This window comes from Melospiza georgiana, chromosome 4, assembly GCF_028018845.1.
Source record: "Melospiza georgiana isolate bMelGeo1 chromosome 4, bMelGeo1.pri, whole genome shotgun sequence".
NCBI classification, from domain to species: Eukaryota; Metazoa; Chordata; class Aves; order Passeriformes; family Passerellidae; genus Melospiza; species Melospiza georgiana.
Window position 1 is genome coordinate 68434511 of NC_080433.1, and position 14616 is coordinate 68449126.

At 40.9% G+C, this 14616-nt stretch overlaps 1 protein-coding gene across 2 annotated transcripts in view; it reads left to right on the forward strand.

The window, feature by feature from the left end:
* The window catches only part of RELN (reelin), a 283413-nt gene that overhangs the window by 261697 nt on the left and 7100 nt on the right, over window positions 1–14616 (forward strand). For both annotated transcript variants that reach the window (XM_058023699.1, XM_058023698.1), the window contains exons 53-63: window positions 75–252; window positions 1298–1473; window positions 3819–3925; window positions 4339–4581; window positions 5134–5309; window positions 6869–6942; window positions 7800–7961; window positions 8686–8843; window positions 9693–9912; window positions 10907–11104; window positions 11493–11591. In XM_058023699.1, the coding sequence (XP_057879682.1) occupies window positions 75–252; window positions 1298–1473; window positions 3819–3925; window positions 4339–4581; window positions 5134–5309; window positions 6869–6942; window positions 7800–7961; window positions 8686–8843; window positions 9693–9912; window positions 10907–11104; window positions 11493–11591 (1791 nt within the window). The remainder of the gene's footprint in view (window positions 1–74; window positions 253–1297; window positions 1474–3818; window positions 3926–4338; window positions 4582–5133; window positions 5310–6868; window positions 6943–7799; window positions 7962–8685; window positions 8844–9692; window positions 9913–10906; window positions 11105–11492; window positions 11592–14616) is intronic.

The window sequence follows — 14616 nt, forward strand, 5'->3', positions numbered from 1 at the left end:
TTTAATCTCCTTTTTTCAATTGAGCAAAGTCGGTTTATGCCTTTGTCTGGTTCTCTTCATTCCTTTATATCTAGTCCTGTGAGGTTTCGGTTCTACCAGAAATACTCAGATATGCAGTGGGCCATTGATAATTTCTATCTGGGCCCTGGTTGTCTGGAAAACTGTAGAGGTCATGGAGACTGCCTGAATGAGCAATGCATCTGTGATCCTGGGTATTCGGGTCCAAACTGCTACCTGACCCAGACACTGAAGGTAATTTTATTGCATGTTTTTTTAAAAGAAATAACTTTGGCATATGTTTGACTGGGAAGGAAAGAGAGGAGAGATTGATCTCACTGGAAATTTAGCTTTGATTCTTGTCAGCCTGAAGACAGTTGAATGAATTTTCAGCCCTTCCATCAGTTTTTTAACAAAACTATTACTGCATTATTCAATAATGGGTTTGTTGTTGTATGTTTGAAAATAACACTTAGCCTGAAAAAGCTGTGATAAAGTTCATTGTTCATCTTTTAATCATCATTATAGGATGAAAATCACCCTTGCACATGTGGTTGTATTTGAACAAAATAGATTGTCTTTACTGTGAGAGAGCTTACTGAAGTAGGGAATAAAGGAAAATGACAAAAAATTAGAAAATTAATTTACATGGCTGTTTGGCTCTTACTCATGTTACCCACTAACAATCAAGTGGACTCTAGTTAGATATTGCTAATTTAAAAGTTAAAAATAACCAACTAACTTGTCAGTTGTCATGTAATTTGAATTATTATAACCTTCTGTTTTTCCTCTGAAATACTAATTACACGAACAAATATCATTGTCTGTTTGCAGTTTTTAATTAGTAAGGTATCCATCATATTAAGGACACTTGGGATAAAATGGTAGCAATTTTAGGGGAGTTTTACTGCTAACTCCTTAATGCCAGGGTCTCTGGTTTTGCTGAGGAAAGATATAGAATATTTTTTCTCCCATGCATTCAGAAGTCCCCTACTGTTCCCCTCTGCCATCAGAACCTTGTCACACAAACCCAACATGTTCATTCATTTGCACATGCCAGTTTTAATTTGCTTCATTACCTCCTGAGTCTGTTAAAATCCAACCCTAATATATTTTCAAATTTAGCCAATTCAGTCCAAGTGGCTAAATATTCAGCTAGAAGTGATTATGCTCAGTCACCCTGAGAAAAATTTAGCGTTCTTGAGCCCTTCAAACATGTTTAGGTCAGTTCCAGCTGTGGTTGTTAAAAAGACTTAAAAACTTACTTACCTGTGCTTCATGTTAAATTCCTTACTTACAGACCTTCCTGAAAGAGCGCTTTGACAATGAGGAAATTAAACCAGATTTGTGGATGTCCTTGGAAGGTGGAAACACCTGTACTGAGTGTGGAATTCTGGCAGAAGACACAACCCTGTACTTTGGAGGTGCAACTGTGAGGCAGGCTGTCACTCAGGATCTGGACCTGCGTGGGGCAAAGTAGGTCACGGCTCTGTGTCATTGTCACAGGGAGCTGTGTCATACCCTGGCAAAGCAGCAGGCAGCACGGCTGGTAGCTCAGGGAATTCCTGGGCCACCACAGGAGCAGCACCACCTGAGGAGACACTTGTAGCAGCCACAGGGCCTCCCTGGTGGTCAGTTGCTCTTGGGATCTCTGCTGGTCAGAGTGACCCTGAGATAAGTTAGAAAGTCTCTTTTCCCAGCCTGGAGGTTGAAGAAGGAGTCAGAGCTCTTCATTTCTTGGTCTCAAGGTCATTTATTGTATTTTATCTTTAAAATTCTTTCTCCTGTCCTGCCTTGAGGTCTGCTCAGCAGGACAGTCAGAGGCACTCTGCCTGCCCCCAGGGTGGTGTTATCTTTTTATACTAAAAACTATCTGTAGATTATTTACAATTACTTTCCAATACCTATCACCTATGTTAGACAGTGAGCCTCTACACTAAATCAACCTAAAAGTGCCAACATCACAGCAGAAGATGGAGGCCAAGAAAAAGAAGGAGAAAGGCTGGACACACCCAGATTCCTCCATCTTGTCCCCTGAACCCCCATTCTAAAAATCCCAAAATTCTATTTTTCACCCTGTGATAAATTCACTATCATTCTACTTAAACTGTCATGGCTTGCAGATCTTCATATAAGGTTGGTAATTTGCTCCCTGGGTCATATTCAAAACCACAAGTGTCTTGGGCTCTGTGCCAGGGTCTCTGGCCCCCTGGCAGGGGTCTTGGCAATTCAGGACAGCCAGAGGGATGTCCTGAATTCCAACGAGTTGCCTAAGATAGGAAATGCCTAGTCATGATGACTGGACCTAAGAAGCCCCTCTTCTGCCTTCAGACCCTTGTTATCTCTCTGTAAGACAATAAGTCACTTTTACCTCCACCCTTACTATTAGAATGTTTCCCAAAACCCCTATACCCTACATAAACCCCCATTCCTGTGCTGTTCTGCAGAAGAGCTGTCACTGTCACCCTTTGTGGAAGCTGCCAATGAAGACACCTGTGTGGAACCTCATACAGCCTTCTCCTCTCTCTCCTGTGTCTGCCAAGGCACTTAGCAAGCAAAGGGCTGAAATCACTAAGAGCTGAACTCACCAAAGAGCTGATCTCACTTAGGAGCTGAGCTGCTTGCTAAGATTGCCTGTGGCTGGGAGCCTGCCTGAGGGACCCAGACAGGTGGACTTAGCAAGACTTTGCTATCCAGACAGCTACAGTCAGAGACCCCGAGGACCCTCACCGTAACAAAATAGACACTGAGGAGATTATGATTCCCAGGGTGCTGGGGCTATGATTCTCAAGGTGCTGATGCTTTCAGATGAGTCACAGAGAACAAGGCTCACCCCAGCACAGTGGAAAGGGTCTGACAAGTCCAGGTGAAGCAGCAGATCCTTTTGTCCAGAAATGTCCTGGAATCAGCGACTTCTGTCCTGCAAAGAGGCACCAGTCACCAGGGCATCACTCCTGGAGGCACCAGCTGTGTCTCTCACTGAGTTCAGAGCAGTTCTGCTGGTTGTTCTCTCCTGGTTGGCCATACAAGATCCATTCCATTTCTATGCTGTTGGAAAGGATGAGTTATCCAGAGAGCAATGGAATTCTGTCAGTTTAGACAGGCTAAGGACATGACATAGATAACTTCATTTCTCTTGATCATAGTGCTTTAATGAAGCCAAACACTCTGACTTCTTAAATTTTGCAATTTGCTGAATTACAGGAAGGAAGGGGCCTCAGGGAATGTCTAATCCAGCCTCAAGCTCAAAGCCAGGTACCACTGAATTCGGGGCAGTTTGCCCAGGACTTTGTCCCCTTGGATCTTTGAAAACCTCCAAGAACAGAGATCCTACTGTCTGTCTGTACTGGAACACTTTTACTAGTATTCAGTTACTCTCAGAGTGATTTTTTTTTTTTTTCCCTGTTAAATCCATTTGAAACTTCCTATTTTTTCAGTGTATGACCTCTGGCTCTGAACTCTGGTTCCAACCTTGCCTCAGTTTATCAACTTTTTTATGTCCTTCATTGATACAAGGGCACCTTAACACATGGTGAGCTCCCATTCCACCAGGAATCTCAGGGAACTCTAAGCAAAGCAGCTCCCATCTGGTCTGTCCCTGGCTGGTACATTTGCAATGGGCTACTCCCAGGGGCAGTTCTTAGCTGAATTCCATGAGGTTCCCATGAAAATGTTTCCATGAAAACCTTTGTAGTACTTGTGTATCAGTGTTATTTGCTTAAAAATGTTGGCATTTGGAACAATTTCAGCATGTCTGTTAACAGAAAGCAACCTCTGTTCACGCAAGTCTAACAGATGTGATCATATACATTTACTCTTAGGTTTCTACAGTACTGGGGGAGAATTGGGAGTGAAAATAACATGACAACGTGCCACAGACCAACTTGCAGAAAGGAAGGAGTGCTGCTAGACTACTCCATTGATGGAGGCAAGTACATACTGTATTTACAGCTGAGTTTCAGTCTGGTTCTGTATCTACCCACCATGAATACCTGACAAGTTGTCAGAGATCCAAAATAAAAAGCTAATTCTTAATTGCAAAGCTATTTTGGTTCATGTAAAGATTTTTCCCCATCTAAAAGTTCCATCTATTGCTCAGAAGTTTTCCATAATCTTCCTGCCTTATTTCAGTAATCAGTGGCTTCCACCCAAGCTGATTATTCCTTTTTACAATTGCAAGATTACTCTTGGAGTGAGTAACACTTGCCAACTATCCTTAGAAGTTAAGCTCTATCAGAAGACCACAGCTATTACTTTTTATCTCCTATTATCTTTAATCTTTTAGAAAATTCTACCATATGTTTGGTTTTATCTCACTAAACCTGCATCTTTTCATTCTAGGGATATCCTGGACTTTGCTCCACGAGATGGATTACCAAAAGTACATCTCAGTGAGGCACGACTACATCCTGCTCCCCGAGCGCGCCCTGACCAACACGACGCGCCTGCGCTGGTGGCAGCCCTTCACCCTCAGCAGCGGCATCGTGGTGCCCGGCCCCGAGCGGGCCCAGTGGGCTCTGGACAACATCCTCATTGGGGGAGCTGAGATCAACCCCAGCCAGCTGGTGGACACCTTTGATGATGGTAAAACAGGCTGCCTCAGCTCGTCTGTGGTCTGGCGTTACCTGTTCTTGTCTTACCTGAGCCCTGTGAGCTTGCAAGCAGATTTTATTTTATTTTAACTCTGCACGTTTTTCACTTTGTGGACTAATGCTGTTTATATGCTATTCTTCATGCTATTCATAGAAGTGTGTAAATATATATATATATGTGTATGTGTACATATATATGTGTGTGTGTGTATACACACATATGTATATTCCGATGTATATGTGTGCACATGTCTGCACACATAAAAAAATTTCTTTCATTCCAACTCATTTCATTTAAATTTCTGATATTATGCTCTTATCATATTTTTTAAAAGTACTGTTATTTAAATGCTATAATTACCTCTCTGGCAATGAATGTCTTTATTATGTCTCTCTCTTTGTAGCTTACTGTGTGTCATTACAGATAGCATAAATGTAGTGTCCATATCACTAAAGTACTCTGTCAAGCGATTCTGTGGATTCATTTCTAAGCCTTGATGTTTACTAAGACAATGCAGTAATTTTATTTAACTCATCTTAATAGAAGGCACCTCTCATGAAGAAAATTGGAGCTTTTACCCTAATGCAGTCAGAACTGCAGGGTTCTGTGGAAATCCATCATTCCATCTCTACTGGCCAAATAAGAAAAAGGATAAAACACACAACATCCTGTCCTCCAGGGAGCTCATTATACAGCCAGGATACATGATGCAGTTTAAAGTAAGAAATGTTCTCTCTCTCCAAAGTAAAGAACACAATGAAAATTCATCTAATGTGTCTCCAGAAATTATTGTTCTTCCAACTAGGATGCTCAATTGGATGAATAATTAATAGTGACTTTTTACTAGAAATCAAAGGAAAATATGAAGTGTAGGTAATGAGAACCAGAAGGGCTGCATGAATGTAAAATGTCAAAATATTCTGACTGTCTGTAAGCTGTTGGGATGACTCAGAGGAATTAGAAGTCTAATACCTTTTTCCTGAAATGATTGGATCATCAGATACAGTAGGAATTATTTTCTAAGGTGAGAATAGATGCCATGCAAAATAAGTTATTTTCCCCTAATTTGTGAAGGAACAGAAAAAGTAAGGGAGAAGGCTGGAGAAGAGCATCATATGGAAAATGGAAGTGTGTTCAAGTAGAGGTGCCCCTTCTTCTTCCTTATGCCATGGCAAATTACCTAAACCATCAGAGAAACATTTCTGAGTACTTTAATTTGATTTAAGGTAGAATTCTACCCAGGGCCAAAGGCAACAAGTAGTTGTTTTCCAGAAATGTTCTTGGCCATTACCCAAGTACCCTGTCTTAAACTAGGAACTAACATGAAAGTAGGGTTATCAAAATACTAATCCATTTTCTTATTATGGTTTTTTTCTTGCTCTTCTGTTTAACAAGATAGTTACAGAATTTACCATCTTCCACTGCTCAATATTTTCACCTTTTCTCAATGTCACTGCCTATTTCATATTTACTGTCTAATGTAATCCCTAAAGCACTGCTTCCCCACTCAGCATGCCAAAAAAATTATATATTGGAGGAGTCTCTGAAGTTTTTACTACTGAATGTCAAGACTGCCTCCAAGATGCTTATTTTACCCAGCCTATCATCTTTTTCCTCTATTTTAAGACCAAAATTAGGATAACCCATCAGCATTTAATAGTTTATATTGCTAAACTCTTACTGCAGAGTTTTTCTTTCCTGACCTTCTCCCCATTTTTCTTCACTGCTCACAGCAAAGGTTTTATTTCTAAACTAAGAACTCAGCTGTAGCATGGCTTCTGTTTGGTTTTGAAATTTAGCAATGTAATGTACACTGGGTATTGTAATCTGTCTACTGTAATATGGAACAAATGTGTCTATTGTTTTAAATATTCAGAATAATTCTGTTTCTAAATTGGACTGATTTAAAGTTTATATCCACATGTTTATCATTATGAATTTTAAATTTCATAGGTGCTTCACTTTTGGAAATGCCAAGGAACTACCATATATTTTGTTTCAGAAAAAATGTTTGTTTAGATATTTAATTTGGAATTTAGAAATGAAATGTTAGGATTCTGTTAGGAAATAAGAGTAGCAAGGAAGTAAAATTCTTTAAGTAAAAACAGTATTTGAAGTACTATGTCTTGTTTTCCATCAACTTTTGATGGATTTTACCCAAGTTGACAATCTCTCATACATCTAATAAAGAAACAAAAAAGGAGAACATAACTTGATTATATATCACTTTAAATGCCTACCTGAATTGTTATAGCAGTTGATTTTATTTGTGCTATAGATCGTGGTTGGCTGTGAGGCAAATTCTTGTGGGGACCTCCACTCAGTGATGCTGGAGTATACAAAGGATGCCAGGTAAATGACAGCAGAATACACAGACCTGAAAAAAAAAATAGTATGACATTAAAAATGTAGAGAGCTTCTATTTATTAAAGCTTTGTTTTGCTATTCATGTTGTTACATGAATTATTGTAATGTGCTTTGTTATTCATGTTGTAACAGAATCTGAACAAAGCCCATGTGCAAGCATTGGGATTTGTCTACATAACTCCCATAAATTCTCTTTATATTTTATCCCAGATGTTGACAGGTTCATGGTGTTGAGCTTGTAGTTACAATCATGAGCATGTTCCTGTTAAAAATGTGCTCCCAGGAAAACACATTTGCAGGAAATTATTTAGTAGGATACAGGACCAAGCTGTCATGAATTTGGAGTTACTGAACTCCAAATTGGTCTTTAACTAGCTAACAATAGCACTGCCTCATGAGCTGTAGAATAGCAGCATGCTATAATTTGTGAAAATGAAGGTATATTCCGTGCTCAAAAAGCTGTGGGTGAAAATGTAGCAAATTCTATTGGGACTCTCATGAAGACTGTAAGAAAGAGACTAAGGAGCTGCCTCCTAAATAAATCCTGTCAGGCAGCCCAGAGCAGCTGTGTGTACCACACTGCTGGGAGTACCACCACCAAGGGCTGCACAACACTCAGACATCCCCCTGGCTGCACCTGTGCTTTGACCTCTCACCTCTAGTTTATTTGTGGCTCCAGAGAAATGAAAATGATTGCTGACAATCTATTGCTGACAATCTCTTGTTTCTTTAGTAAGACAGGCAATGTCATGACACTTAGAAATAATCTGTTTTCCTTTCATTATTTTTTCAGTTGTTCTAAAACATTTTTCTCTTTTTTTTTTTTTTTTTGCTTCCTACAGGACAGACTCATGGCAACTTGTCCAGACACACTGCCTTCCTTCCTCATCTAATAGCATTGGCTGCTCCCCATTTCAATTCCATGAAGCTACCATCTATAACTCTGTTAACAGCTCCATGTGGAGAAGAATAACTATCCAGCTGCCTGACCATGTCTCATCCAGGTAGGTTCACCAAAGGTCAACTCACTGTGGACCTATAAAACGACAGCTGCCTTGCTGGCATGGCTTACTAGGAACAATTGGTGAATTAAAAATTATTCCTTATTGTGGATCATTCACATTCTCTGAAAAATCCCTTCACCCAGGATTTTTCTCCTGGGAAGCTGAGGAGCCTCAGAGAAAAGGAAAACAATACTTATCTCATTTGCTTCTCCTGTGTTGTTCTCATGTGGAATGTGTTTGGAGATTGTTTACCCACAGGTGATTGTTTCATTGGATACTGATATGAGTTGTTCTGACTCTTTGGCAAATCAGGGCCAAGCTGTGTTGAGACTCTGGAAAGAGTCATGAGTTTTCATTATTATCTTTTTAGCATTAAGTATCCTTTCTGTATTCTTTAGTATAATTTAGTATAGTATTCTTTAATATAATATTGTATTATAAAGTAATAAATTAGCCTTCTGAGAACATGGAGTCAGATTCATCATTCCTTCCTACCACAAAGGTCCCTGCAAATACAATAATTAATGTTCTTCAAGAAGATTTTTGTTAATAGAAGTCACTACTGCCAATGATGTAGCAGGCTGGGTATTTCCAGTTATTGAAGTCACAGCCCCCTCACATGACATTTTTGGTTACATTTGCTGCTGGTGCATTAGAACATCACTATGCAGATGTGTTTAATTGCTATGCATCCTAACACAGTGTTTGATGTTGATATTTGCAGTGCAACCCAGTTCAGGTGGATTCAGAAGGGAGAAGAGCTGGAGAAGCAGAGCTGGGCAATCGATCATGTGTACATTGGGGAAGCGTGCCCAAAGCTCTGCAGTGGCCACGGGTACTGCACGACTGGAGCCATCTGCATCTGTGACGAAGGATTCCAAGGTTCCATTTCTTCATTTCTCTCTGTACATCCACTGCAGTCTAGTCTAGCTCAAAATTAAACAAAAAGACTAAGTGATGTATCATGTCCAAATTCATCACTGGAATGTCTGAGTAACAAATCCAAAATTAATAATTTGTCAGGGCTCCAAATTACAGCTTTTCCCCCTTCTTACTCTTTCTACATTGAGCCAGCAGTCTCTCCCACCTGGCATTGTATGGAAAGTCCACCCAGCCCTCATTGAAGGCAGAACATGGCTACTTGATTACCCAGAATTGGCTTCCACCCCATGCTCCTTCCAAGGGTGCATCCCAGAGGATGTGCAAATGGGATACAGATGTTGGTGACTGGCATCTGTAAGGGACTCTGTGCCCCATCAGGACACAGTGTTCTGCTCTAAGCCCTCAGTGCAGCTAAGCACATGCCTAATGGTACCTGAGTGCCCTTGGTAAGCTCTAAGTGCTTTGTGGGAGTGGAGCCAGTGTTTAATGCCTTCCAGGAGAGCCTCATAACTGTATAAGATCAGATCCCTTCTGAGTTTTTAGACATTTTTGCCTTCAACCCACAATTTGAGGTTTCTCCTATTGGCATCAGTGCAAAACAGGAGAAACTGTATTGCAGTTCTTGAAGTTATACTGCTGTAAAAATTAGACTCACAGCCTCAATTTTGTAAAAATGACTGCTGTATATCAATGTGCACATTGTTAATGAGTCTGCTGAAATATATTCAGGCTGTCCTTACACTGAATATTGAGTCGCAACGTTGAAAAGAATTACAATGACCTGTAACTCAATTTTCTCCATTCTTTCTATTTTTTGCATGTTTTACAACTTCATTGTGTCATTTTTAGGTGATGACTGCTCTGTTTTTAGCCATGATCTGCCGAGTTATATTAAAGATAATTTTGAGTCTGAAAGAGTCACTGAAATAAACTGGGAAACCATTCAGGGGGGAGTGATAGGGAATGGATGTGGACAGCTGGCACCCTATGCCCATGGAGATTCACTCTACTTTAACGGATGTCAAGTAAGACAAGCTGTGACCAAGCCTCTGGATCTCACCCGAGCAAGGTAATAGTTGAGCCTAAACAGCTCTTCTAACAATTCATGAGAAAGGAAACTCTTCACTTGCATGTGCAGCCATGTGGCCTGTACAGATGAGGATGGACTGACCTGGCTGTGCCATGCAGTTGGATGTGGCTGGCAGAAAACATTAGGGTTGGCAAAATGCTTTGTGATTTTGATTTGGGAGATGGAGAGTGAGGATGTCAGATGAAAAGGTCAGATGTTTTCATCATGCCCAACAGAGCACTATCTATGTAAGCCAGCAATGACAATGAAGCTGTTGGCACAGACTGGACACCAGACTGCCTGGACCAGGGCCTGATCTGATAAGACAAATCCCATGTTTGTATGTGCCTCCACAATGGTTATGACTAAAGATGTTATTTAGTAATTACAGGGTCATTTTCTCATTTCAGTTGTCAAATAGAATTATATTCACCTGGCAATGAACGGGAGTAGGTTTTTCATCTATTGAGCCTCTTTGGCCATGGAAAAACAAATGTAAACAGCCTGTGCTGGCTCTTAACAGAGTGACAGCTTTCAGGACTGGTTTATCTTGTCCAAAGCAAGATTAGAAACAGGATGAATTGGCCAATGGACTAGATATAATCAGGCTCTTCTCTTCTTACTTGATGAACACCTGGATAGAATATGATATATATATATATTTTAGGCACTTTCTTATATTCAACCTTTGTTTGTTCTTAAACTTTTCATACACTCGTTTACATGTTTGCATTTTTATCCATCTCAGTTTTGTGCAGATATACTGCAAAATTGGATCCTGCCTGCAACAATATATTATACATAGTAAACTATTATTTTGAAAGGGGAGCTGTGTTTTAAAGATGTAAGAACAGTTTATTTTGCATGTTAAAGTAATGATTCTTGAAAATGCTGCAAGTTTTGATAAGGTAACTGCAATAAACCTAAAAATACAATTGTTCCCATTTGAATAATCTTGCATATTGAAAATAATTTTTCTCTCTGTGTTTTACAGCAAAATCATGTTTGTTTTGCAAATTGGAAGTATTTCACAAACAGACAGTTGCAACACCAATCTGAGTGATCCTAACACTGTAGATAAGGCAGTGCTCCTCCAATACAGTGTAAATAATGGAATTACATGGCAAGTAATTGCACAGCATCAGCCAAAGGACTTTATACAAGCCCAAAGAGTGTCTTATAATGTTCCCTTGTGAGTACCCAGTCACGTTTCATTACCTCTAAGTGCACATTTCTGCTAAAATGTAACCTATCTTTGCATCACTGTTGAAGAAAATAGGTTGATGAGAGGACAAAGAAGAAGACTTAAGAGGAAGGTTGATTAAGAAATTCCAGGCTAGTGTTTATCAATGCACTTAAAAGAAAAACAGAAAGAATGCTTGTTTTGAAGATAATGGGAAAAAAATTCTCCCTACCTGTGTGCATTTTTAAATATTAGTGTGCTTTATATGTACAATATGTTGATGTTCAGTGACATAGAAATAATTTGACTTTGCTCTCAGCTCTTGTTGGGGGATAGATGGGGAAATGCAGGGCACCAACAGTCTGGAGCTCTGACAGGCCCTGTGTTTGTGTGACAGGGAGGCACGAATGAAAGGAGTCTTACTGCGCTGGTGGCAGCCCCGTCACAACGGAACAGGTCACGATCAGTGGGCTTTGGACCACGTAGAAGTCGTCCTGTGAGTATCAGCCTCACCTCATCCCACCCCACCTCAGAAAGCACTGAACTTTCTCCAGCATGACATGAGTATTAAGCTCATTAAGAACCATTGTGGCCCAGGGTAATCCTTTCTCAAAGGGAAATCTTTAAAATCCTATCTTTCCTGATGCTCTGCCCTGACTGCAACAGTCAGTAGTTAAGATGGACACAAAGTAAGTGTCACAGCAGGGGGGTGTGTGGAAAAAATCATGGAAAAAATGCAGGAGGGAAGGTGGGGCTTTATCACCTCCAAGTATTGCTGTGGTCCTGTAATGCAGCAATGACTATTAAAAAATTATTGTGCTGGGACATAAGAAAGGATATCCTGTTCAACACTGTGCTGCCATTTAAGGCTGATCTATATCCTTTCAAAGATAAAAAAGATTCTTCTGTATTGTTCATTGCACAAAGTAATGTTGTCGTGCCTCTTAAAAATCTGTGTTAGCAACTAATGCCTTATTCATTTCCTTTTTTTAGTAAGAAGGATACTGTTCAGAAACAGGGTTCACTATATCAGGTTCCTATGGTCCGAGCTCTATATTCATCCCCTTGTCAAGATTTTACCAAGTCTGCACCCTCCTGATTCTCCCATTCTTGAGATGGGTTTCGCTGGCAGCTAACCCGTTTTTCCTGTGTTGCACCACGAAGAGATGACCTGCTTTTTCTCTAACAGTTTAGTTCCAGTAGAAGTGAAGTGCTAGTGGCTTCCCGGGCAGGAACTCATCGCTGGCAATGGTTGGCAAAGAGAGGCGAGCCCGCTCCATAGATAGGTTCAAACATTCTTTTTATTGAACAATTTAAAAACAAGCAATGGAGAAATTAGGCTTAGATAACCTCCAGACTGTGTAATTATAGCTATGAGGTTTCTGAATTAGCAGAGGCACTGCAAGTAATGTTTTTTAACAGTAGAAAAGTGAATTGTCTGATTGCTAGTTAGTCCTGTTCTCCTTTCCACCAAGAAGCACCAGCTTGCATGGCACTCATATCAACCCCAAACCAAACTGGTCCCAACACTGAGTAACTGTACACCCTCCACTGCTTTTACACACCTTGCTGGGCTCTGCTTCCATAACATTAAGCTTAAAACTGGAAGGAACAGAGGAGAGAGATGGATATAATTCCTGGTTTAGTCAATCAATGGCTGTATGATGCTGCATCAGGAAAGATATGGAAGAGTATGAGCCTGCAGGAAGGTCACCATGGTTAGGAAACCATTGAAAGGGGAACTGGTCATTGTGAAATATTCACGAGTCTTTCTACCTTTCAATTAAAAATAAAATTAATGGAAAAAAAACATGTAAGAATAAAAATAAATATAATGTTACCCATCAATCCAAGCACTGAATTAGGCACCATAAGTAGGAATAAAACAGATCTTTAAAAAGTTATTCTGAGGCTGAAATGTGGAGAACTTCTTTGACAATGAGATCTGCCAGTCTGTAGACTAAACACACAAGCTGAGTGGTAACAACAAGTCATGTGAGATATGTTATACTGGAATGGCCATAGCAAGTAACCACACCTTGCCAAGAGAAGGAACCAGATGAGCACACAGGTCTCCTCCATTTTATTATTTTAGTCCTGTTAAAGAGCTTTAAGAGCTTCTGAAAATTGCCCTAAATATCAGGCTAGAGGCAGAGGATTTCCACCCTGTTCAAGTGACATTTGTACAATCCACAGACAGACAGACCAAACTGGACTGATTCCTCCCTTACCAAGTCCTGTGAAACACAGTGCCGTGACATCTTATATCCCAAAGGCCAGATGTAGAGTTCCAGTCCCTGCTAACTACAACACATGAGACATGCTGCTCTGAGGAAGGGCAGAATTCCATGCCATGGTGCATTTGATTCCTATACTGGCATGTGCTCAGACCTGACAGCTGCATTTAACTCCTCTGATTTGCTTGAGTTCTATCTGCACATTGTAATTCGTCAAAATAATCTTTAGGCCTCCTCAAATTTATTTGCAAGTAAGCTGCAACTTCCTTATCAAGAAATACTCTCACCTGGGTTTTTCTGTAGCGCTGCTATTTCACTTGGTCACCTCACACTGATCACTTTACCCCCAGCACTTCAGTTTCTTCACCTGTTAAATGATGAAGAGTCACTCAGTCACCTCCATAAAGTGCCTCAGGGTATCAGCAGGGAGCCTGGCTCTGTAAGTACTTACCCTAGATGATTCTGCACACACCAGGGCTACCAGAAATCACACTGTGACTACTAGGGATAGGACTTGGCTTCCATTCTTAATATTCCTTCATTTTCCAAGGAAGGGTACAGAAGCACTGCCTGCTTCTGGGAAGAACAAGCCCCCTTTCCCAGGCACCTCTCCAGCAAGAGGGGAGGAGGCAGAGTCCTCTGGGTGCGCTCCCTTCCCACCAAGAGCTCTGTGGGCAATAGCCACCCCAGGGCTGCAGAGAGGCACAGCCTGACCTCGAGCCATTCACCAGGGTTTGCCTCTTCCCATTAATTCTATAGGGAGTCACTGGGGAGTCAGTAGGCTTCTGGCTGGCTTATTCATCCCAAAGCTGGGATACTTTAGAAAACACCTGTGCCTCCTAAATTGGAAGTAATTTCTGTTGGAACTCTGGCCTGGTCTCAGAAGGCCATGAACATCTCTAGACAAGAACCCATTGATGGCCCACATCCAACACAGTCTGTATTCAGTCCTCTTACAACCCTGGATGAGACCCCATACACCTCTCCAGAACAATCAAAATTATCCTCACTGGCTCTGGTTTCAGTCCTAGACTCTCAAGTTTGTGATCTGTGTACCCACATTGATGCAACAGGCAAGCCTCAGCCTGTGAGGTGTTGGAGCAAGGAGCCAACCTACACTAGGTTTGGGACATAAATAAATTCCTGCCTTTCCACACATCTCTTCTTGTGTTTTCTTCCTTACCCTGTGGGGTGATAGAGGTCTGATTTTCCCAGCCTGTGTGTTGGCCTGGCTGCCTGCACCCCCAGGTGCACAGCCAGGTGCTGTGCCAGCCTTTCCTCAGC